Genomic DNA, 26,125 nt, shown 5'->3' on the forward strand with positions numbered 1-26,125 from the left:
GACCAAAAATACGGTAATGTTACTGCACTTATATTATCATAAATAATACAACAAACCTCCACCCAAAGGCACTGAGCATCAGTGGTAAAGTTGCTTCACTATAGCTCTCTTTAGCTTCACTAGTATCACCTCAAGCGCAAGAGTGAAAGTGGGACAAGGCAGCCCCATGGGCGAGGAGTGAAATGAGTGATAGGGTGAGGAAAGCAACTGGCAACCGAGCCAGCACCGAAGCGCGGCACTGGTGTCTCGCTCCGTTCGCGGTTTGATGTGGTGAAGCCTTTTTTTTTCGTGCAGTTCTTCAAAACGGAACCATGTGTGCTCGCGCTCGTATTGTTTCTGAAATTGGGAGTGTCAGATCGATGCCGATCAACCACAGAAAGGAGGTCACAATGTCGATATCAGAGTGCATCACTCACGAAATTCAAGGATTTTCAAGGAAGGAAAAAAATTCCAGGACTTTTAAGGGCCTTGAAAACGCACTTTTCAATTTCAAGGGTTTTCAAGGATTTCAAGGACCTGTACGCACCCTGAGTTAGGACCCCTGCAAATGCAGCCTTTCAGACACCATAAATTTTACATCAAAATTTTCTAAATAGCCATCAAATCTTTTCGAAAAAAAAAAAAATACGGAATTAACTTTAAACGTTGTCCGCGCCTACGTGCTACGTGTAAGTGCTTGCTTTTGCATAATATTTTGAATATTTTTAGTTTCATTTACTCATTTACACTCATTTACAAAAATGAGTCGTAGCAACATGGCGGGCCTATGGGGTTCCGACTTTTTTCGCCCAGCTTTTCCTCTAGAGTCAGTACACTAACTCTATAGTGGTGCTCCGCAAGCCCAGCTCTATCAGTGCAGTTGGCGCGGTCCAGTCATGTTTTTTAGGGTGGCGTGGCGCAAAGCTACGGGCGCAGCCCATTCGTGTTTGGAGGGGTGGAAGGTCAACGGGACAGAGGCGCGCGAGGCTGGCGATGCGGAGAAGGATGGAAAACAGCGCGCGGCGGTGTGCAACGACTCAAATTTCTTCTTTTCTTTTTCAAGGAGTTCGCATTCCATTCACTTTCGGCACGGACACCCAGTATCCAGACTTCATTGTTATAACCGATAATGAGGCATGGGGGCATTGTAATAAGCGGGTTATTCCACCATTAAAGATATACAAAAGTTGACGGTGCAGCAGCTTCTCATTGTTATAACTGATATATTGTTAAAACTGGTATCGTTATAAGTGGGTTCGACTGTATGTGTCTCCCACGGTGGCGTCAGTGGTGCGGGCTCCAACTCTGTGTCCGGGGTTTCGTCAAGAGCGTGCAGGAGAGCGCGACCCTGGCGATTTGAGTGGCGTCGGAGCTGGTTTACATCGCGTTTACATTCGATAATGTGTTCAAACGGTGGAAGGCATGGCGCCGCAGATCGTCCAGCCGTGCATGGTGCAGCAGCCCGGTGAAAATGCGGAGCGATTCTTTGTACAGCACCTCCTGCTGTTGGAAGTGTTGTTTCGCCAGTCTGTACGCAATCGCTCCGTATGTTGCACAGGACACCAGCGTAGCCAGGATAAGCTGGCAGGCTGTCACTCAGATTGCATCCAAAGGCTTTTCCTTAAGACTAAAGAAGCACGAACTGGACACAGAAAGAAAAAAGGGACATACAAACACAAAATGCACACAAAGCACATTCTGTGTGTGTATGTGCTTTCCTTCTGTCCGTGTCAACTGATGCTTCTTTATACATGTAGCATCAACATGCCTAAACTGCCACCCTGGGTTGTCCTTAAAGAGTGTGGTCCAATAAGAAAAACAGAGAGAGCAAGGTCACGACTCACATCATGAAACTTGACTGCTGTGTCTGAGGAGCCTGCTGGGGAGCAGCAGTGCCGAATGTGGCTGCAGCACCAAATGATGGGCTGCTACCAAATGTAGGCGATCCACCAAACTGGGGAGGTCCACCAAAAGTGGGGCTGCCCCCAAATGCTGCTGGGCCTCCAAAGGCTGTTGTGCACAATAGAGAAAAGCAGTTCAAACAACATTAGGAAGAAAAGAACACAAAAAATACACATTGACAGAAGCAAGCGCAATGAAATCAGTGATCAAAAGACCAAAATGCAAAGATAGCCCAAAAAATGGACTATCTCAAAAAAGAATTTCATGTACGATAAAAACCACTTAGTTCCCTTCAAAATACCCAATCTCTAATGGAGTCAATGCACTTGTCCAACCTTTTCTCCCACTGCTCAAAGCAACTCCTGAGCTCAAGTTTGAAGGGACCCTGAAACAATTTTCGAACGTAGTAAGAAAATGTTGCCGATCTGTCATAGAGGCTGCTGTGAGCATGTGAGCCAAATATTACTCTGCTGTGTGCAGCAGGGAATTTACAATCTTGTGTCAAACAGCGAAAAATCGCTTACTTCCACGATGACTCCCTGCCGCAATGTCATCGCAAGCTGCTGGACCCACCAATGCTACTGGTTGATTTCATGATTACGAGAACATTCTCAGTAATACATAATTGATAATTTTGAGTTAAATAAATGAAACATGTCTTTGATCTCAAAAAGACAAAGATAATTTTATCTTTGCACTGCTGGTGTACACACGACAATTGCGCATAGCTGCGTCTGCTGTGCATAGCCTCCAAGATAGCAGTGGCGCGCTAGGTAGCGTAGTCTACCGCGGCCGCCAGAAGGTGTCATGAGCACTTTCTCCGCCGTGACACTCAACTTTTAAGCAGGGCTTTACCCTCTTGGCTTCTCCCTTGTGTAGCGTCCAGCACGCTATTGAAGACGTAAAACAGAGAGAAAGCCAGGTATGAGAGGAATACCTCCACTAATGGTTAAATTAATTCAAAATATTTTTACGGCATGAGATTTGCGAGACGACGTCCTTTAATAGTGAGACCATTCTACGATTAGTTATAAAAGTGTTTGAGGACCCCTTTAACTCTTGCCCTACTGTGGGGGAAAAAAGGTGTTTTTTGTAGGTTACACAGATTTTTTTTTGTTTTCTGAAGGAACTATTGCACTCAATATTTTATCTAATAATAAACAAAAAGCAGAATGAATGCCATGCTTAAAAGTTTTATTAACGAGATGTATGTAATAAAAAAGATAAATTGCAAGAATCAAAATTATGGGATAAAATTTAACAGTTTGTGAAGACACACTTGTATCAACTAATAAAAAAATGCAACGAAATATACGAGATATAATGTATCTACCTCCAAAAAAATCAACATTTTTCATTGAGCAGGTCTTCCACTACAAGTATTTCACTGCAAGAACTACACTGGGGCATGGCATGCGGCGAAGCAGTTCCTCAATGTAAAACAGCAAAACATTGCATGTCTTGCAGTAAACTCTTGTTTTCTGCTCGGTTTTCTGCTGTAGCATTTCTTGCAGTTTCTATAAGTTCTATAAATGACAACAAAGACGGGCCGAAGCAAAAAGCGAAACCTAACCGGGCTACGGCTGCCAATGTTCAGGGCTGGTGGTTTGTGTCATTCCACTCAAGAGTTAAAGTCTGACAAAAAGGCAGCATCCTCAGACTCGCTACTGTTCGATCCATCGATAAAATCAGCCGCAGATGACGCAAAATCACGAGATCTGCGATCTTCCGAAGCGTGCGCCACTTCCGGAGGCGGCCATTTTTGCTTTCTACTTTGACAATCTCAAAATTTCGAAGTGCATTACAAAATCACCGCCAAACGGGAAAAAAGCAAACTGCTTAGGAAACAAAAATATAGGGCCGGTATAACGTCAAACTATTTCAATCTGTTTTTATTCGAAGTCAGCCGTTAGTGATAGGTCAGCAATAAGTCAAAACGGCTTCAGCTCTGCCCATATCGGTGGCCACCATGCCCCTATGGGCAGAGCTGGAGCCGTTTTGACCTATCACGGAGGGCTAATGGCCGATTTGGAATAAAAAAAGATTGAAATAGTTTTACCTTATACCGGCCTAGTTCTCCTCCTGCATGTCCGATGGCTAAGTCTGTCCATGAGTGGTGCAGAAGGTCTTGAAAGCAGTGTTTCAAACCATGGATAGTGGGCTAACGATGCCCAATGGCAGAGAAAGAGTTAATGCTGTTGGGTGCCCCCTATGAAATTGCCTTCACCTCTTGCACAGTGACATTTTTCAGCTCTTTAATGAATTTCTTCTTTAAAAATAACGAAAAAAAATTGCACTGAGTTTAGACCAATGAATAGGGTGTGTGAGGAACGCCGTCACATCCCTGAGAGGCTAATTACCATGTCATAGCCAAAGCAGTTCGAACTGCGGCGCTATCATGATGGAGAAACCAGTCAACAGCATTCCACAATTTTGTGCGTTTCCGTCGCACATTCTTTCTCAATCGCTTTAATATTTCCAACTACAATGGTAACTGCCAGTCTGTCCAGGAAGAGCAAATTCCTGCTGCACAATACCACAAATGCTACTTGAAAAAAGACAAAGGTCATTAGAATTTTTTTTCGGCCTTGGTGAAGAAGTCTTCAACTGGCTCGAAACTTGCTTGGTTTTGGAGTCATACCCATAGCACCAGCTTACATCACCCGTGATGATCTTCGAAAGAAGGTCTGGGTCATTTTTGACATTTTTCGAATCCTGGCACATAATCAAGCAAAAGCTTTCTTTCTGGTTGCCCTCTGTGAGCAGGTGGGGAACAAACATCCTGGCAACAAATCTCATCCTGAATTCCATGCTCAAAATCCACTCACATGAGTCATGCCAGCAGCTTCTGAAATCTTATCAATTGTGTGGCGATGAACCTAATTGTTTTTTGTCGAGCCTTTCCGAGAAACTTGTAGCATGTCTGGGTTGAAGGTTGGCAAAAGTGAGAATGGCCTTTAACGCTCATTTCTCATCTTCGAACAATCCAAACCAATCAAAAACTTGTGTACGGCTCAGTGCCTCCATAAATTAGTTTGAAGTATCTCAAGTGTTTCTGTGGTCATTTTTTCAAAGAGGGGATTCACTGCCCACACTATGAACAGATGTCGATTTCGCAAGAGTCACATGACAACAGTCAGAATAGTTGTCACCAAAAACCTGTGGGACATTTTATGGTGATGTCAGCTTGACTACTGACTTGCAGGGGTGGAAGCAGGCTCCAACGTTTTGGAGCAGGGCTGGGAGCAGCAAACTGACCGTTTTGGAGCAGCATTGGAGCAACAAATTTGTAGTTTTGTAGCAGAGAAAGTGAGTTTTGGAGCAAGTCGCCATCGCAAGAACATTTAAATGAGCAAGCTTTTGCTTTCAACAAATACAAATGCTAAGAGAGAAAACTTTATGTGCCAACGTGAAATTTCTGTGGAACATTCTATGCTCTTCTTGCCAAGCAACTTAAAAAATAAATCTGATCAATCTGCAACTGTAGGGAAATGTAATGGTAGTACAGTATAGACCACTTATAACGTAACCGCTTATAGTGCAGGACCGGATATAGTGCGGTCTTTTCAGACTCTTGTTAATTTTCCCATAGCACTCCATGTATACACGTATCGCATATAGTGCAGTTGCGGGAAACGAAATACCGGTTACAGTGCGGCTGCCTGGGAGTAGAGAAGTCAGTGGAGACGGCGAACGCTCCCCTCAAACGGGCGCCCCAAGGAGTGCTCGAGGAAGAAAGAGATGAAGTGGAGGAGAAGGGCACGCAGTGCGAATGAACAGCCAGTGAGGCTAAAACCAGAACCTTGAGTGTGAAAAAATATCACGGCGCGCATAGCGAGCGAGGGCCACGAAACTGCCAACCGCCGGCCAACGCTCGCTTCGCCATAACGGCAGTAAACAAAACTTTAGGAAGGGAATGGGCGGCGCCGGCACGGCACAGCGAAGGGCGGACGCGGAGACCGTGGAATGTGAGGGAGGAGGGCAGCAGGGAAGCGGATTTCGCCTCGGCAACTCCGCTGCTTCAGTGGCTCCCTTTGCCCTCCCTCGTAGCTCCCTCACTTTCGACTGTCACCGTGCACACCCGCAGGCGCCGCCACTCCAGCCGGCTCGGCGCCAGCTCCCCGAAGTTTCGTTTTCTGCCGTTATCGGGAAGCAGGTGTTTGCAGGCGTGGGCAGTTTCGTTGGCCGGCCTGGGACAGTGCCACTGCTTCCCTCTGCGCCGTAGCCGCAGTGTGCAAAGTCAACACGTGACTAAAAAGTAGAGGAAGCATAAAAGAGAAAGAAGGGTTCACTGCCATTTTCTAGCGTGGCTGAGACGTCGGCATGTACACGCATGTTCCGGCACAATGCAGAATCGGTGACCTTGCCATTTGAGAGAGGGTGAAATTTCCGCCGTGTTTTTCTTTCTTTCTTTTTCTTTTTTTTTGTTTTGTTTTGCTCACGCGCAACATTGAGGGGTCTCTCCTAAGCTTTTACTCTAAGGCGGTCTCCTAAGCTTTTACTCTAAGGCGGTGCTGGAGCAATGCCGGTCGGAGGAGCCGCCGCGTGATTTGGTTCGAATTAACGAGATTCAACTGTATGTTGAATGCAAACGTTCTAGCCACATTCCTCGACTGTCACATACGCGTGGCGGCTCGGTGCACATGTTTTGCATGTGTGCGGGCCTTGAAAATTGTTGCTTTGGTTATAGTGCGGTACCGCTTATAGTGCAAATATTCGCGACTCCGGGGACTTACGTTATAAGCGGTCTACACTGTACAAGTTCTTGTAGCAATCATGATGAAAGCCCAACACAATAGCAATAAAAATCTATGTATGAGCATAAGACGCATGAAATATATACAAGAACCAGTACTTGCACTTGAGCATAACGAAACAAGTACAAAGCAGCTCTAAGTAGCACAAGTAATTAACATGGGATGTAAAGCTAGTTTGTACCTTATCAATAGAGGCCGGATCTTTAGGCATTAAAAAAGAGCGTTTTAGGCGCCAAAAATAGGCAGGCAAAACAACGTTTTAGGCCTCCACCGTCGTAAATATAGGCACAATAAAATTTTACATAAATGCAAATAATTTCAAACTAAGACGTGCGTGGCCTATATCTACGACAGGAAAACAAGAAATGTTATTGTCTATGATGGCACAAAGGCGCCAACAGTTGAACATAGCCGTGCAATTGTCCCATAAAACTGCTGGACTAATGACCATCAATTGGCTTCATTCATTAAGCACACTGCTCATATTCATGTTCAATGGCCACTGTACTCGAACAGGTATGAAAAAGAATACTTCAAAGCTGGGAATACTGATTAAAAAAAAAACGATACTTTATGTCTGCCTGACGCAAATAAATTAGGACACAACAAAAACAGAGAAATAACAAATGCAAGGGAGACTACTACTTATTAAGAAATTAGCATTTAGCACTGTTAGGTAACACTCTTCGCAATTTTCTCATATACAATGACATCATCAGAATTGTACAGGCCAGACGTCCCCAACACTGCCAAATACACTACCGCCCATTTGAAGTGCACATGTTTGAAGAAATATGTTTGGAGAGCACGCGGAACGTAGTCGAAGACTCACTGTGATGATTGTGGAAACAATAGCAAACTACCACCATCTCCAGATTTTTGGATTCAAAATTGTGCCTCTTGTCACAGAGAATGATCTCGTACGCTGAGAAGGAACGCCCAACGGTGGTGAACACCTTAAAAAGTAAATTACAAGCAAAACAAAAGCTGCGTGCACATCACATTTTTCTTTCTTATTTTGCTCTTCACTCTCCTTTCCCCTGACGGTTCTCCGCGGTTTCGCATTCACCAACCGCTCGCGCAATGTCAGCGCAGCGGCGTATGCTGGCCGGTGCGTCTCATTTCAATGCTGATAGCAGTTGTTTTCCGGGAGTTCGTTGAACTAAAGGACTAGGTTGAACCCCATAGAGTTCCAAATAGTCAATGTTGCCCGGTAACATGAATAACGGTCTCTAACTGCATTCGAAAGCGAAACTTGAGGCTAAATAGTGTTCATATAGGCGCCGATATTCAAAAAATAGGCATTTATAGGCACTACAAAAACACTATAAAAGCCCTTCTTAACCTCTAATTCATGCTCATATATTGCTTCGCGTAAAAATATCAAAGTGGGGCGATAGGAGCACAAGGAACAAAAAAGGGATTTGCCTAAAATCCGGTCTCTACTTATCAACAAATAATTGGAAAAAAAGAACACTGCCACACAGCACTAGCACTGTGCCCACACTTTGTCTGTCATACTTTATATGTTAGCTATGTGTCAGTCTAAAAAACAAGTATTACTTAAAATGTACTCTCTAAACAAGACAAACATGTCTCTGTGTGAAACATAACACATCTGATTAACTGCTAAAATATTTCAAGTTGAAAATTGTACTTTCAGGTACAAGGCATTATAAGTAGCCAATAAATTAAAGTGCAAACATAAGACATGGGCAAGCACAGCTGGCTACTGAGTCCCACGATCACTGTGGCACAAAAGTGCACCCACATTTAAAACATCACAGCCCACAACAGCAATACAGTCAACGTCCGTTTTTTTCGAACTCCGTAAAGGCCACGAAATCGACCGAAAAATCGGGCAGTCCGAAACAATGAATGCATGCCTTTTACTGCTACTGAGGGCTCAAATCACCGCAGGCACATCCGAAAAAGCTCTGAAGGCATGCCAGTACACTTATGAGGCATACTGGTGCTCGTACTATGACAGGAGACGGTGGGTGCAAACGTGTGCAATTAAGGAATACATACGGTGTCCCGTGACAATTGCCCCCGTCCCACTCTTGTTATGCTTAACCGCGTAAAACTGCTGTAATGAGGCGAAGCTGACTTTTAAGAACCGGCATTATGCAACGCACCATGCTTTCAGGGCTTCGAAGCCACTCGCGAGGATTCAAAGGTGGAGTCTGTGCCATTGCTGACAGCGGCGAATTATTTCAATAAAAAACATGGCACTGAACGGCAAGAAGCTTAATAGTGAACATCAAAGCAGCCAGCTCTAGCGTCTCTAGCAGCCAGCTCTAGATCTGCGTGCTAGAGCGAAGGTTCGAGGCGGCGAGATAATAGAAATGACGGCTGTGGAGGTTTTGATTTAATGCCCTTTCGGGCCTGCGGTCACGGCACAAAGCCCGGAAAATCGAACGGCGAAGGGTTCTTGCATCCGAAATTTTAGAAGTTCTTATACATTGACTCTATGGGGTAAGTGTGGTGCCGTGAAGCCGTCCGAATTATCGGGCATATCGGACATGGAGGCACCGCTTGGGAGCAGTTTCGGTGCAATAATGCGTTTTGAAGCAGGATGGCGCAGCACTTTCGCCCCTGGGCCGCTATTTTGTAGCAATGACTTTAAAGTAATAATGCCATTTTGCGCTTATCGCGCTTTGTCAGTGGTCAGAGCGACGGTCCGCTCACGATATCAACGTTGATAACGCAAGCGGACCGTAGCTCTGACCACTGACAAAGCACGATAAGCGCGAAAAGGTATTATGACATTAAAGGCATCGCTACAAAATACCGGCCCTGGACTTGTGAGGTGTCCACCTACACCTGCCTAGTGGGACAACACAGCAATCCAATTACCAAGAGCTCCATGAAGCCAGTCCGTTTTTTTTTATAGGTCCACAGCATTGCAGATTTCGATATGCAGTATGTGCCCTTATTAAAATCTTAAGGGGGGACCAAGCCTACGAAAGTGAACTTGAAAACCACTGGCTCAAGATTGAAATGTTTTAGGAGCAATATAGTATAGGGCTAGGTGCCAAAATTTTATCGATATAGAATAATTTATTAAATAGTTACCCAGAAAAGAAAGATACAGCAAACTCCTGTTTACTTGAAGCTGTAAAAATCTGAAAAAACTTCGAGATAAGCGAAATCACGAAAATGGAAGCCCACTGGCCCATGCATAGACCACACGGAACTTTTCCGAAATTCCCCCAGTAATATTCTTGGTCACTTTCATGTGCATCAGCACTGGACACATTGGTATTATGGGCAATGGCGTTACTGGCACTGTACCAAGACAGCGTGCTTGGCACAGAGTCAAGACGATAGATCCTAATGTAATATTTGAAGCCATTCTTCCAAGCATATTGGCTTCCAGACATAGAAAAAGCTGACGCTGCTACTTTGTGCATAATGAATTCCGGAAAATTTAACTTTGAAAACCGAAACTACGGCAGAGCTCATTTGTCATGCCTTAAGAGAACGCCCACTACTGACGCCGCATTTATGCCTCACTGTCATGTGAGCATGAAGCAAGTGTCCTTATCTGGCCGCGTGCTTGCATGCTACCTTCTTTTGGGCCTAGCGCGTGTGCTGATAGCGCATGCTCAAGAATGTGATCATCTTGCCCAAGGTCAAAATTAATACGGTGTGACCACATTGATGCGTCACTGACAACATCCTAAATGAGAGAAAAAAAAAAAAAATTGTGTGGCAGTAGTGAGCTGCCACGTGAGGCCACAATAAGTGGCAGCGTGCAGCTGAGCAAGTGCGCACCAGCGATCAGACAGAAAGAAGGGGGAAAGATAAGCGGGGAGCACAGCCCAGCATGGCGTCTGGCTCATAAAAAGTGAGTGCAAGAGATGCTGATGCTGCTCCGTTGCCTTTTCCTTGGTATTTTAGAAGTCGAGATTTCAAGATATCCGGAGTCCGATGCAAAACGTATTTAGATAAGAGGTGCAAAACACATGGGCTCACACCATGGCCAGAAAAAAACTTTCAACTTAACTGATATGGCGAGATATTGTAGTTCGAGTTAACGAGGGTCTACTGTACCTTCAAAGATTCAGAATTGTGCTCTTATTTTATTTGTACTTCTCATGCGGCCTCTAAAACCCCTTGGAACATATGTGGGGTTCTTTTGTATTCTGCATATTTCTGTAAGGATGGCTTCAATCTTCTGCTTCTTCTTGCCCACTTAAGCGCACTTTCTTGCAATCACTGACCTCCTGGATGCGCACTGCTCAAAGTTTTAAATGCGCAAGCATTCCTATGCCTAACTAACGAGGAAGTCCATCCGTCACGTAAGATGATTGCTTTCAAGATAGGGCCTGCAGCAGTGAGCAAATTGACCTTCGTGCTGCCTCTCGCTTCAACGCGAACTAAGCGGCGAGAACACAGCACACACGAAGATGTCAGCATTCAGCGCACTCTGTCCCCATCGCAGATCACTTTCACGATAGGCCCGCACGGCCGCGCCATACGCAGCCGCCGCTGGAGTACTGTTGATCACGGCTCATAATGGTACGCATCGAGAGGAGGCAGAGTCATTGACCACGTCTACGTACTACAGCTCGCATAGGCCAGTGTTCATCTTCCACGAAGCAGCAGCATCATCCAAACGCACCATCATATAACATGAGTGAACACTGCTACTACTCGCCTCTTCTTTGTCGTCTCATGCTGGTCTCAGTTAACATTTCGGTGTTGCAACCACGCTTCCGTTTCATGATTCTTTCACTGTGTTTCTCGCAATTAAACCAAACACAGCAGCATACGATGACGAAACAGCAGGTGATTAGTAGGAAATGCTGAACACATCATTTAGATAACTCCCACAGGAGATTCTGTAGCCGATTTTATTTTCAAGTTGTATGCTGTGTGTATGATACAATTCACAAACATGCCCAATTTCTCAAGCATTCTCTGAATCCTTTTTGTCCAGTGTTTTATTTTCTGACAACTAGGGTTGCGGCTGTTTAAAACACCAGAGCTAGCCAAGCAGATGCGACCACTGTTGGAGAGGATGCTGCGTCGTTCTCTTATGGTGGTCTTGGAAATCTCGGGGCACAAGCCACTTTTGCGTGCGGTCGCCTGCCCACTGCGGGCTGTGCCCCTCGACTTCATGAAACGATGCCACGTTCCAAAGCTGTGGTAAGTGCCGAACTTCGGGGCCTATTACAGATGCAAATGTAAGCACTAGAAAATGGCAAAGGGACCGCAGAGCACAACATGCACCAAAAATTACCGTGAAAAGCCATTTGAATGCGAGAATCTGCGTGTCCCAGGAAATCGGGCGACTGTGTGATGCCTCATGTGGTGGTAGAATGTAGTAAAGGAATTTTTACACCGTCTACGCCAACAGTGCCTTGAGTTATGCTTCCTTTGCTGCTTTTGACTTCATTCGTCAGCCTTTGCACATCCTATTCCACATTTGATGCCACAGCTTGAGCATATAAAGAACAGGGGAAAATGACCTTTACAATGATGGTAGCCATTTCATGCTAAGCCTTTTCCTCAGACCGCGACTACACTTCTAAAATGATTATGGGTGCATTTGTTTTATCGAAGTGCCACTAGCCAATGTCAAAATAACATCCTTGATTTATTACCACACAATGTGGCTGAAACTTTGCTGGCACCTTCATGAATAGTTGGGGGACCTGAAACTGCAAGACACACACATTTTGGCCGAAAATTAAAAATTTTTGCACTATTTTGCGAACTGCAAATTTGCAAGTTTGCAAATTTTGCACACAGGGCCATCTTTGTAAGTGGAGTTTGTTGAAGTATTCCCAAAGTGATGAACCAAGAACTGCTGCCAACGAAGAAAAAGAAAAAGGCTGATAGTAGCACATTAACTGCACCAATCCCAGGCATATTGCAGGAAATTTGCAATTCATTCCTGCTTACAGAACATAAGTATGGAGGAACACCTTTTTCGTAATGCCTAAAAAAATCAAGACTCTTATCCTGTGTGCAAATTTCTCATTAATTTTATGACTCTGGCTCTACTGCAATTTCGTTCTTCTGATAAATGCTGTGCTATTCTCGTTTACTGTAACCCTTATAGCTATCACTTCAAATGCTGACTCAAATACTACTTTATGAAGATCAGAAGTGGCATAGGGGCCAAATTGGCAAGGCTTTTCATTTTTAAGGTCTACTAATATGTCCGACGTCACAACTGGTTGCTATTGTAAGTTCTAGCATAAGAACTTTTTTGTGGATACGCCCCCCAGACACGCAGCATTCCACCCCTTACCATGGGGCATGCAAGTGGACACACCTACCTGGCTTGGGGGGTGTCTGCGGTTGCTGCTGCTGCTGCTGTTGTTGTTGCTGCTGCTGTTGCTGGAAAGCTCCAAAGCCAGATTGTGCCACACTGCCACCGCCCATGCTAAAACTGCCACTTCCAGAGAAGGCGCCACTGCCCACAGTGCTTCCAAAGGCAGACTTAAAGGAGGTTGCTCCCTGGTTGCCAAAGAGATCTGCAATGTTTGACATTAGAGACATCTCTTGAAATTCAGGGTCAAAGTTGTGGTTTTTGAAGAAAAAAATGATATTTTGGACAAGGGTAGTCAGTAACCATAAGCAAAAGTTATACAATGGAAGGTGATTGAAGTAATCTACATCCTGACCTGGTCAGCCTATTTCATTTCATCCACTGTGCTTTTTTTTTTTTTTTTTACGAGTAGCATTGTCACATATGAACATAAGTATTTAGGCATCTTTTTCACTCCAAGGTTATCCTGCTCAGAACATTTTCTAACAACTTGCAACAAAGCTCTAAAAAAAACTTGGTTACCTGAACCGAACCCTATGTGTTGCCCCGAAAGAAACTAAACTCATTACATACAAAATACTTGTAAGACCTATTCTTGAATATGCCGCTACCATATGGAACCCTCACAAAATGGCAGACAACTACAAAATTGAATCTGTTCAGAAAAAGACGGTCCGTTTCATATACTGCCGCTATGACAGAATGTTTTCCCCGTCATCTCATCTGAATATGCTTGGTTTAACCCCTCTTTCCCACCGACGTCACATTAATTCTCTGAAACTTCAACACTCTCTATTTCACTCTCCACATTATGCCTCCCCCAACACATATCTGACCCGTGCAAACCCTCTAATCACGAGAAATAGCAATCACTTAAACTTATTGGTGTTTTTCGCTCGCACTAACACTTTTAAATAGTTTTTTTCCTAGGACTATTAAACTCGGGAATGATCTGACTGGTTCTATCCGTAGCTTACCACATAAACTATTTGGGGACGCTATTGAGTACTCCCTTTAAACATGTTCTCACGTATGCATTGCGATTTGTATTTGCGACATATTGTATTCATCCACTCCTGCAATAGCCCTTGTGGGCTGCAGTATCTGTAAATAAAATAAATAAATAGTCAAATAAACCTTTCTGAAAAACATTAATTAAAACAATTTCTCTTTTCTGCCTGAAAAACCATTAGGAAAACCTGACCCAAGTGTGCATGGCCGCCATGAATGACAGAGCACAGGGCCGGCTAGACTAGCACCAGGTCGTTCCTGCAGATCAGAAGAGCATCACTACACCAACTTGTCTTGACTACCTTCCTGGTATCATGATGATGTGTACAATATTGGAAGGGCAGATAATGGTGGACATTTAAATTAAGTTTTAACAGTCTTTGTAAACAGTGTATCACATTGCTTTTACAGATTATGTAACCATGACTAATCATAGAAACATCATTCCGAGTTGTTCTGTGATCCCATCCAACAACACGAAATGGATTCCGCTGCAGACAACTACCTCATGCACCTTTAGGGAAAGCCACCATGGACTCATGTGCAGGTGAAGTAAAACAGGTGCAATGGCCGCATAAAGGAGACAATTACTTTGCCTAATGAGTAAATCACCTGTTATTCCAATTATCTCCCTAGACATGTATTCACGCAAATCCAGACAAGAACATGTCGCTTACTTTCAATGAATCGCACTACCTTATGGACATTGCATAAATACCAGGTCATGAAGGGGTGCTGGGCAATGAAAGAATAAATCTGCTCGCTCGCGACAATACTCCAGCATCCCTAGGCCTTCCCACACCATGCAACATACCAGACTAGCGCACCCACACTTCACCCACATTGCAAAGATTGATGCATCTTTCCATGTCTACACCTACATCTCCGATGACAAGGCACACATATTTGCAGAGCACAAACACTTTGCCCTCACCTGCACATTATCGCATCCTACGAAACATCACAAAGGATCTGCCACTCTGCATTCACTGTAGCAAACATCCCAATACAAAATACATCTCATGAGTCTCTTTTATCTCTCTACCACTGCCTCACACTTCCCTCCAATCCTGGGTGGCAGACTGCGACGTCCCAGCTTAAAGATCAGCAATACGTGGCAAACGTCAAAGCCATATTAAATCACCTCTCTCCAATGATGGGTAACAATAGCGCTTTGGGCAAGGGGCTCTGTGCTCCACCAACACATTTAGAAGCAAAAAAAGTATTTCTCTCGTTCACTATGAATGCAAGAGAGTGACCCATGACCCTCCTCAGTTCCTATGATGACTTGCCTTTGACGACAGCTGCGATGCTTATGAAAATCATGGTGACTGTCCATGACCTCATCTCCAATTTTTCATGGGCTGACAGTTTATCAACACATCTCCTGAACTGTAATCGCAACATGGCAGACATGGAACAAGTTGTAGACAGACAGCAAGTTGTAGCCAGACCGACAAGCCCTCATTTCCCTTCCAGTGACTGTCCTGCTCCATCACTGTCCTTGCCCGTAGCCCTGAGTGAACTGTAGACTGTTTTCACCACACATCAGCAGCCATCAGTCCTTGTCATTCTGAATGAGCGAGTTCTCATTATAATAGCTGAATTCAGGCAGCATCAAGCTCAGTCAGTCCTTGGGAGGGAAATATGCGGGAGCCAGCAGAGGATTCCTATCCCCTGCTTAGCAACAACTCCCCCTACCCCTGGCTTGGGGGCATCTTTCCAAGTGCCTGCTAAGAGTCAGCAGTGATGTCTTGTGCTTGGTGAACTGCCAGCCAGCTAGTTTAGGTTAGTGTTATGAATAGTAGAAGGCAAGAATGAGAGCCTTGGTCTTGCAAGCCGACTGTCGTGTTACCGTACATTGTAACTAGCCCACTTCTGTTGATGTCTGAATGCAGACTCTTTAATGCCATGTTGAGTGAAGGAACCCTGCCATAGAGTCCTTGTGCTGCTCAGTATCGATGAGCATTGTTTTACTGGGTGTGGAGGATACTTGAGCAACCCCTAATAAGTGGTACCCAACTCGTTTTTGGCATGGCACAAATGTCCCCTCCAGGCTTTTATTCCTGCTGGACCCCTTAGCTATGAACCTGCTGGTCTTGATTCCATAGGCAAAAGATATGACCACTGGGGTGATCCCTACAAAATGTGTTTCGGTCACCTCCCAATCTTGAGGGTGCACGAGTTTGAAACTCCTTCAGCTTGAGGACTTGGGAATTCTCAGCCGTGGCTATCAAGAACAGGGTCGCGATTTTGTAGCGATGCCCTTTGACTTATTCTATGCTAGTCTCATCACCACCGCTAACGGCCGGGGCTGATCCCGCTGATAACGCGGGTGGACCGTCGCTCTGACCACTGACAGAGCGATAAGCGCGAAAAGGCATCGCTACAAAATACCGGCCCAGAACTCACGAACAGCTGGTGATCTTCTAGCGGCGAAGCCCGGGACGATCTGAAAATCTCAGGCCGTCACGCGCCGGTGCCCAACATGTTGGAGACATACCAATCAGGAGACTTAATTCACTCCGCCGAAAAAGTGTCACCGCTCGCAGCTGACAGTTCTATGCGCCGTGCGTGTGAGTCAGCTAATGGCCCCTCAGTCCCGAGTGCCTTCTAGCATTTAATGCACCGCAGCGCTTTTCAGGATCGCAATTTTGTAGCGATGCGCCTCGCTCGATTCTACGTCACTGTTATCATCCACCGTCCACGGCCGCTGATCCCATTCATAATGCGGGCGGAGCGATCTGACCAGTGCCGAAGCGCGAAAAGGAATTGCATCGGAAAAGGCGTGATGAATTGATCCGGAAAAGGCGGCCTTGAAGTGCAACACCAGTCGCTGGACTACTTCAACCGTGCACAGCTGGGAGGCAGCACTGTCACGCGCAAGCCACTTCACTCCGCCGGCAAGTCGACGCGTCTTGACCATCGCTTGCACTCGTGCAACCGAGCGAGCGGCAACTTCGTCGCACATTAGTCAAGCTAATCCCGTTGTGCCGTCGATCCGTACGCCGGTCGCGTCACCTCAGAATGCCCCAGTGTGCCGTTCACCGGCCGCTTGGACGAGTCGCTGATTTGCTTGAACAGGCGCCAGGTGGTCTTACGGAGCACTGACGGTTGCACACGGCGGTGAAACCTAGCGCTCTCACGGAAAACTGAAAACCTTTCGTCCACTAATCTTATCGTGCCGTACTGTACCTCTTCCGGAGTACGGCGGGATCGCACGAATGCTCGAGGCACTTACGCCACTACCAGAAAGCAATGCGACAAGACAACAGCGCAAAACTGGGCGCTGTTTTGCCGGTCTTTCAACATGAGCAAGAAGCTACAATGGCACCATCTATTCGGCCGCCAAAAATATATCTACTGACAAGTTTAGGGTGCTGGGCCGGTATCTTGTAGCGATGCCTATCCGGTAATAATGCCTTTTCGTGCTTATCGCGCTTTGTCAGTGGTCAGAGCTAAAGCCCCTATATTTATAAAAGTAGCGCCATCCTTAGATCTTGCCGCCACCGTGCTCACCCCGGCGCTTCCTCCTCGCCCTCTCTTAACCGCCTCCTGTCGCCCCAGCCTCCTCCGCTCCCCCATTGGCCAATCTGTGTCACGTGGAAGTTTGCGTCGCGCTTTTGTATATTTTTTTCTTTCCAGCGCGCTCCGACTGCCATTCTCGGGCCTGTGCGACGAAAGTGCTGTACGCACAAACGGATCAAACGTGTTAGGAACAAGAACTTCGTTGTGATGGCATGCTGCTGCGCCTTAAGTTGCCGCAACCGACAAGGCGAGGGCAAAAGGCTTTTTTTGTTTACCATCCGGCGTGCGCAAACGCTTGCTGCACACTTGATATTTGCGCCGTCTCGCATCGTCGCGTTGCTACTTCCAAAACGGCATTATTAAGACCAGTTACTGACTGACGAAGCAAAATCGCGCCTCAAAAACGTCTCCGCAGGGCGCGATCGAAGTTTTCCTCGGATTTCCTCTGGTAGCGCGTTAGCTGTCGTCTGCCACGGCAGGCCCGACGCAGGCGGCGCCACTGTCGATATCGCGCCTCGATCGCGCTGGTCGCGCCGAGCGCGATAGTGGAACGGAGGAGGAGGGAAGTGGATGGCGCTACTTTTATAAATATAGGGGCTTTAGTCAGAGCGACGGTCCGCTCGCGTTATCAACGGGATCAGCCCGCCGTGAGCGGTGGATGATAAGACTAGTGTTAAGTCATAAGGCATCGCTACAAAATCGCGGCCCTGTACACCGCCCTGAGCCTAGATTTTGTAGCGATTCCTTATGACTTATTTTACACTAGTCTTATCATCCACCGCTCACGGCCGGCTGATCCCGTTAATAACGCGAGCGGACCGTCGCTCTGACCACTGACAAAGCGCGATAAGCGCGAAAAGGCATTATTTCTTTAAAGGCACCGCTACAAAATACCGGCCCAGAATTCCTCTTTCCTGGCTACGAGCGACATAGGGAACGCGAGCTAGGGCTTCGAACCAAACAACGTGACGCATCTTTGCCCGAGTATTTCAAGGCCATGTCCCGAGAGCTCTATTTCGCAGGTCTTTGGCATCCCACACGTCAAAGACGAGCGAACATCCGATAAGGCCATCCAAGTTTCGCCACTTACCTTACAGAGTACCCGTTATCGTGACCTCCTACGCAAAACGGATTCAAGCCCGGACTTTCAAACTATTTTCCCTGCTTCGTCGGTGAATCGTACGCCTCCGCCTTTATCGCCGGGATTACCCACTGAGCATGATGGATAAAAAAAAAAAAAAGAATGAAAGGAAAATATTCATAATATGCGGCCTATATATGGCGCCATTTTTGCAGCGTAGCACTGCGCCCATATACCGGCGTCCACTCGTCGAACTTCGTTGCGCCTGGCCTGGAGGCGACTCATCACCCCCGAAGTTCGAGCAACCTCTGCCGCGAGGGACGAGCAGGAGGCGTTGGACTAGCGCGATGCGTGGCTGCTAGCTTTTCGAACACATTTTAGACCGGTACTCGAACGGCCGGGCGCGCGCCACTTTGGAGCCGCACGCCCAACGACATCGGGGCTACAGCGTCCAAACGCACCAGGAGAAATCCGATTGCGACGCTCCTTTGGCTAGTGAAAGAAAACCACATAGACGCACCGCGGCCCGCTTAGTCGCATCGAGGCGTTGTCTACTGCTATCGTTGTCATGAATGCAGCCACACTGCTCGAACATGCAACCGGCGCCGCCCGTCATCGGAGCCCTCGCGTCCGGCCAGGAAACGGCGCGCCGGCTGAACAGAGAGATGTCCGACTCGCCGACGGCAGTGCACACTGATGTCACAAAAACCCTGGCTCCAATGACGTGCAATGCTCGAACTTACCTCCACACGCGGGCGTCGTTAGCGTTATGTCTGTGCAGCGGGGCCGAGCGTCTCGCGCTCACTTGTGCACGTTTTCTACCCGCGCGACCCTGCGACACGTGCGCACCGGCATTCATCGCTTTCTGCACCTCTGTCGTTTTTCCGTGCATTTGACATTAAGCAGTTACATTCCGCACGTAGTGATACCACACGGCCGCACTAGATCTGGCTTTCATTTTTCACGGATTCAGTGATGACATTTCCAAATTAATTTCCAAATTTGGTACGTCTTAGGAAAAAATTCTTTCTCACGGAACGCTCTGATAAATTGCGTGGCCACTAGTGAACCGTGGTGGTAACTGATGTAGCGACGCCGAGGCAGCCGACGTATTCGAAGAGGCGCTGGCGGTACGCGGCAGGTGTTTTGCGCCAGAAGAGGACAAAGTCATTACACAACTGCAGTTCAAGAGAATACAGGGTTCGGAGGAATCTACTACAGCATTTCTTAAAGACCTCCACGGGCTTGCAAATGCGTGCGGGTTTGGGACAGCAACGCACGTTATGTTAAGAGATCAAATTCTCGATGGATTGCTGTCAAATCCATTACGCGGAAGATTTATACAGATGGGCAACGATTTCACATTTCAAAAGGCCATGGACGTTGCCAAGGACGAAGAGCGTACCGCCAGATTAATGCAACAACTCAGCGCTCTCCAGGTAGACGCTGTGATGCAACGGCAAGGACCACAACAAGGCCGACACGACGAGCGTCACCTGCGCCTTCCTCCCCAGCCGGGTCAAGGGCAAGATGGCGGCAACTGGACCAGCCTCCCTCCCCAGCCGGGTCAAGATAACGGCCAGCGCTACGCGCTCGCTCTCCCCCCCCCCCCCCCTCCCCGACCGAGCCGCGGTCAAGATGGCGGACAGCGAGAACGAGGAGGTGGGCCTCCCCGTCAGGGAAGAAGGCAACCGGGCGCCTCCTCTCCCCCCGCGTCGTCGACGACTCGAGCCAGCGTAACGGGTCGCCACATCATTGGGCAAATTTTCCTGGTTGCCCGGCGAGCCGCAGGTTTTGCCAGGCTTGCGGAAAAGAAGGCTTTTTTTTTTTTTTTTTCATATGTGCCGTACGTCTCAGGAAGGAAATATCAACGAAGTCGACACCGACAGCACTGTTACGAATACAGTGACTGTTTTAAAAACTGAAGACGGCGTCAACGCCATGACCCTCATGCGTCTCCCCATAAAAGTCAACGATGTGGTGTTGCCACTTATGATTGACACCGGGGCGTGAATCTTCGTGATTACCAAACGTACTTTGCGCACGTCCGGCTTTTACAGTCTCATCTGGTTATCCAGAACTACTCTGAGCAAGTTATCAAGAACCCGGGATTCTTTAAGGCGAAAGTAAAATTTCAAGGCAAGTCAGCACCTGTTATCTTCTATGTGACTGAAGGGGGCTCGTCACTTCTCGGGCTCGACGACATCAAGGATTTGCAAATAGTCATCTTTGGAGAGACCTTGTCTTGTGCGCAGCTCGCACCTTCTCCAGTCTACACCGTTGGAGTTCAGTAATCTATTCACGCCAGACTTGGGTCTGGTAAAGGGCTACATTCATCGCGTGAAACGTCGACCGGATGTGAAACCAGTGTCATCCAAGCTTCGACGGCTTCCTCTTTTCCCTCGCCAGAAAGTGGCAGATGAACTTGTCCTACTGGAGACTACCGCAGTCATCGAGAGGGTGGACGCCTCGGAATGGGTGTCGCCGATGGTGGTCGTCAAGAAGAAGGTCGATGGGCGTCTTGCGCTGGAGGATGGATGGATGAGGCTGAACCCTTTAAATCAGGCGGTGGCATACGCCACCTAGCCATGACTATTAACATAATTTGTACTTTGTGGTGGGTGAAATTTCACCCCTGCCTTAATTTTATCCACCAATCAGATAACCTCTGTTTGGTTATTTCTACCCGCTTAAAGTCTATTTTGCCTTCACTGTCCCTAAACCCCAATGCTTTGAAAAAATCAGCCCCGTTGCCTTGCACTGTAGGGTTAAGCCCCTTACAGAAAAGTATGAGGTGTTCAGCCGTTTCCTCTTCTTCTCCACACGCACAGCACAATGTGTCTATACCTTGGTACTTGACTCGGTACATCTTAGTCCGCAATACTCCCGTCCTGGCTTCAAACACCAAAGAGCTTCCCCTAGAATTATCGTAGATATTTTCTTTGGCAATTTCTTGCTTGAAAGTTCGGTATGTGCCCAGTGCTGATTTCGTCTGCATCCCTGTTTTCCACAGACCCCTCTCTGTTTCCTTAACCTTTTTCTTAACCGCTGTTTCCTGGTTTGCACCCCTCCTGCAGTCCAAATATTTGATTGACAGTTTTCTGGTCAGCTTCCTCCATTTTGTATCAACATTCCTCATGTACAAATAACTGAAAACTCTCCTTGCCCACCGCTTTTCTGCCATCTCTCTCAATCGCTCCTCAAATTCTATCTTGCTGCTGGCTTCCCTGCCCTCGAATGACGTCCATCCCATGTCACCCTGTACCCCCTGATTTAGTGTATTTCCGTGTGCTCCCAGAGCCAGTCTACCAACCCCTCGCTGCTTAACTTCCAACCTTGCTCGAACCTCTGATCTCATGCACAGGACCGCATTGCCGAAAGTCAAACTAGGAACCATCACCCCTTTCCAAATCCCTCTCACCACTTCGTACCTATTGTAATTCCACAGTGCCCTATTTTTCATCACAGCTGCATTTCTGCTACCTTTAGCCGTCACATATTTTTCATGTTCCGTTAGGTACTCAGCCCCATTGTTTATCCACACTCCAAGATATTTGTACTTATCCACCACCTCCAGCGTAACCTCCTGTATCCTATGCTCGCTGCCCTGATTATCATTAAAAGTCATGACTGCCGATTTTTCTTTACTAAACTTCAAACCTAAGCTATCTCCCTCTTTACCACAGATGTCCATTAATCTCTGCAAGTCTTCCTTGCTGTCAGCCATAAGTACAATGTCATCTGCATACATCAGTCCTGGTAATGACTGTTTAATCCATTCTCCCTGCTTGAAATAGGAAAGGTTCAAGCCAAGTCCGCTCCTCTCTAATTTTTTCTCTAATCCTTGTAAATACAGCATGAACAACAGAGGTGACAGAGGGCACCCCTGCCTAAGCCCCTGCTGTATCTCTATAGGCCCAGATACCTTGTTTTCCCATTTTATAAGCACCCTGTTACTTTTATAGATATCTTTTAAAAGATTTCTTACTCCATCTTCCTCATCTAGAGTGCCCATTATGTCCCACAAACCCTTTTGGATTACACTGTCATATGCTCCCTTGATATCCAGAAAGGCAAGCCATAGGGGCCTGTGTTCCCTTTCTGCTATTTCAATACACTGTGTCAATGAGAACAGATTATCTTCTAACCTTCTTTGTTTTCGGAACCCATTTTGTAGTTCCCCCAGCACCTCCTCGCTCTCCACCCATGCCTGCAGTCTGTCCTTTATAATCTGCATCACCACCCTGTAAACCACTGACGTCACTGTTATCGGATGCTCATCCTGCTCAGTCTCCACCCGTCGGGGGCTTTACCATCCATTATCATTGTGCTCACTGCCTCTTTTAATGCTTTCTTAGATTTTGGGCTCAATGTCTTTATTAACATAATTGGGATGCGATCAGGATCTGTCAACGTGCTACTAGGAATCCTCTTCTCTGCTCTTTCCCACTCGCTTTGTTCAAGTGGAGCCACTACACTAACCAGTCTATCCTCACCTGATTGAGCACATGCTACGTTTCGTTCTTAAAATTTTTCTGTCACCATTGTTCTTATATGTTCCATTGCCTCATCTCCTTCTAGCCGAGCACCTTGAGCTGTAACTATAAACCTCTGCTCTAGGCTAATCTTATTACTCAAGGAGTTGAGATGTTTCCAAAGTTTCTTCACTGCTTTTCTATCCTTTTTTGTTTACTTCTGACAACCATTGGGTCCCCTTTCTTCTAATCTTCTCATTGATCAAATTGGATGCTTCCCTTCTACAGTTTAAGAAGTTGTTCCATTTTCTGCCTACATCAGCTTCTGATTCACCCCTCTGCTTTGAATATCTGTGTTCCCTGGATGCTTCCTGGCATTTCTCTATGGCCTTCTTAACCTCCTCATCCCACCAGCTCTTGAGTTTGAGGTATAGTAGCGGCGCCTGGTGGTGGCGAGAGAAGTTTATCTGGGTAGTACCAGCTTGGGTAGTATTGAGCCCTGGCTGTGGCGAAGCACGTTTCTAGCCCAAATTTTACGTCGATTCGCACTTTTTTCTGCCCTGTTGCGAGTGCGAAAAGGCTCGTCACTTCACACAGACCACGCTGCGAGCTGGCCGCAGCCTAGTTTTACGAAAACGGACTCTCCGTGTGCCGTGGGACGTAATGCTGGAAGCAGAAGGAATCGGCGACGCCGATCCGGAGAAACCTAGCTCAGCCTCGAAAAAGCGTCACCGTCGTTACTGCTGCGTTATGAGCTGCCACGAGCAAGAAGACCTGAATCCCAACATCAGACTCTACCGTTTTCTTTCAAGTTCTCACGAAGCGGAGCGTCGGGCGCGCTGGATAACTTCGCTACTCCACTACGAGCAGCACAGGTTTGAGAGTTAAATGTGCTCATGCTTGACCTCAAGCTAGCACGCTGAGGCAGCGCAGCAAGGCTGTATTGATTACAGCAGATCGATGTTCGAGCGCTGTCATTAAAAGCTACATCAAGCGAGCAGCGCACGAGCTCGCGCTGCAGTGCGATTCGCACGTAGTACGTTACTGCGAGCTCATATGCATTGCATCAGTTATCAGTTGCTAAAGGGACAGATGCCGTTACTACAGCGCAGGCATGACAACTTTTCTAGCGGCATGCAGTGAAGAAATATTGCAGGAGGCCCGCCGTTTCGCGGCATGCTGAAGGAGCGCTGCCGTCGCAGCGCGTACGATCGTGCGCTCGAGCAGTTCATACATCGCGGCAAGCTGGAAGACCGCTGTCGTCGCGGCGCGTACCATCGTGTGCTCGAGCAGTTCCGTACACATGTCTGCTTATCGCTGCTGTGAATTCATTTATAGCAAGCATTTCATCGCGTTTGTACGCCTGAATCTAGCAGCGTGCAAACCTTACCTGAAGTTCAACTTCATACGCGACTCGCTTCACTTGCGATTGACACCGCGCTAAAACGTCGCCGCTTATTTCTTGAACGTCGTACACGTATTCGGCGTTGCATAATTTCTTGCCTTTACGCAGCGTGCCACCCCTGAAAAAATCTTCGGCGCCCGATATTCGCTGCAAGCTGTGGTACAACACAACCGAAAGTGGCGGGCCAATATTGTAAACGTGCTCTCCGAAGCAGACGCCCGAGCTTGGTACTACCCAGTTTCAGATTGAGGGCGCTTTTTAGCACCATTTTTACAGCGTCCCCTGGGCAACACAGAAGCCCTATTCGTTTAGACTATGTGTGGACCTTCGCGAGCTGAACAAGGCCATCGTGGTCAACGGATTCCCTCTGCCCCACATCGAGGAACTCCTACATCAGTTATCAGGTGCCACTTTTCAAAACTTGATCTTGCATCAGCTTATCATCAAGTTGAACTAGCTGAGGATAGTAGAGACTTAACTACGTTCATCACTCACGAAGGTTTATTTCGCTTCCGGAGAGTGTGTTTCGGGCTCGCATCTGCCCCTGCTGTGTTTCAGAAAATGTAGCAGGTGTTGAAGGGTTGTGGAGGTGCACTTTGCTACTTGGATGATGTTTTGGTTTGGGCAAAAACTTGTGTGAAGCACGATGCTAACTTGAAAGCTGTATTGAACCGGATTGATGCCTCCAGTATGAAGCTCAACCTCAAATGTGTCTTTGCTGTGAATGAAGTACAATTTTTAGGGCACAATGTTAGGGCTCGTGGGTTATCGCCACTTGAATCAAAAGTACATGCTATCCTCAATGCACCCCCTCCTACTGATGGGAAAACACTGCAGTCATTCCTAGGTTTTGCAGGCTATTATGCAAAGTTTTTACCGCATTATGCTGAACTCGTTGAACCAATGCGCCGAATGCCCCGACAGGGACATGCATTTGAATGGTCTGAAGAAGCTAATGCGAGCTTTACGAAGATAAAAAAACTCCTTGCAAATAATCCAGTGATCCATATATTTGATGAAACTCTTCCCATATCCATTACTACTGATGCATCCAATGTCGGCCTTGGAGCAGTGTTTCAACAGATGAAAGGAGGCCAGTAGGTCACCGTTGCTTTTGCTTCTAGAACATTGTCGCCTGCCGAGTGCAGGTATTCTGCTGGTGAACGTGAGGTATTGGCGTGTTTATTTGCCTGTGAAAAGTGGCATGGGTATCTGTGGGGTCGTCTTTTCATTTTATGCACCGATCATCAAGCTTTAACCGCACTTCTTTAAGCCGGTGCAGTAGGGCGGCAGCCGGTGCTGCGCATTTCAAGGTGGTGTGCTAGATTGCTATAATACAATTTCATTGTCCAGTACTGCAAGGGTTCGAATAATGTAGAAGCAGATGCTTTGTCTAGATTACCTCTCCAGCTTCCTGCAGCTGAGGAACTGGAGGAAGAAATAATTTCTTTAGTGACTTCATGCATCAACAAGGCTGAATTACAGGCAGCCACTTCACAGGACAGCCTGTTTCAGCACGTTAACTTCATTGCTGATGGGTGGCCTATCAGAAAGGCTTTGCCTACAGAGTTACTGCATTACTTTGCAATCAAAGATGAACTCTCATACGCTAAAGGGTTAATTTTCCGCGGTGCACGGGTTGCCATCCCCGAGTCATTAAGAAATAAGCTGGTACAGCCGGCACATGAAAATAATCCA

The 26,125-nt window shown here is 46.9% G+C and overlaps 1 protein-coding gene across 5 annotated transcripts in view; it reads right to left on the bottom strand.

The window, feature by feature from the left end:
• The window catches only part of LOC119436883 (nuclear pore complex protein Nup214-like), a 253,473-nt gene that overhangs the window by 22,639 nt on the left and 204,709 nt on the right, over positions 1 to 26,125 (bottom strand). For all 5 annotated transcript variants that reach the window (XM_037703911.2, XM_049660065.1, XM_049660067.1 and 2 more), the window contains 2 exons: positions 12,935 to 13,132; positions 1,824 to 1,989 (listed from right to left, as the gene is read on the bottom strand). In XM_037703911.2, coding sequence (XP_037559839.1) covers positions 1,824 to 1,989; positions 12,935 to 13,132 — 364 coding nt within the window. The remainder of the gene's footprint in view (positions 1 to 1,823; positions 1,990 to 12,934; positions 13,133 to 26,125) is intronic.

The sequence above is a fragment of the Dermacentor silvarum genome, chromosome 1 (assembly GCF_013339745.2).
Source record: "Dermacentor silvarum isolate Dsil-2018 chromosome 1, BIME_Dsil_1.4, whole genome shotgun sequence".
NCBI classification, from domain to species: domain Eukaryota; kingdom Metazoa; phylum Arthropoda; class Arachnida; order Ixodida; family Ixodidae; genus Dermacentor; species Dermacentor silvarum.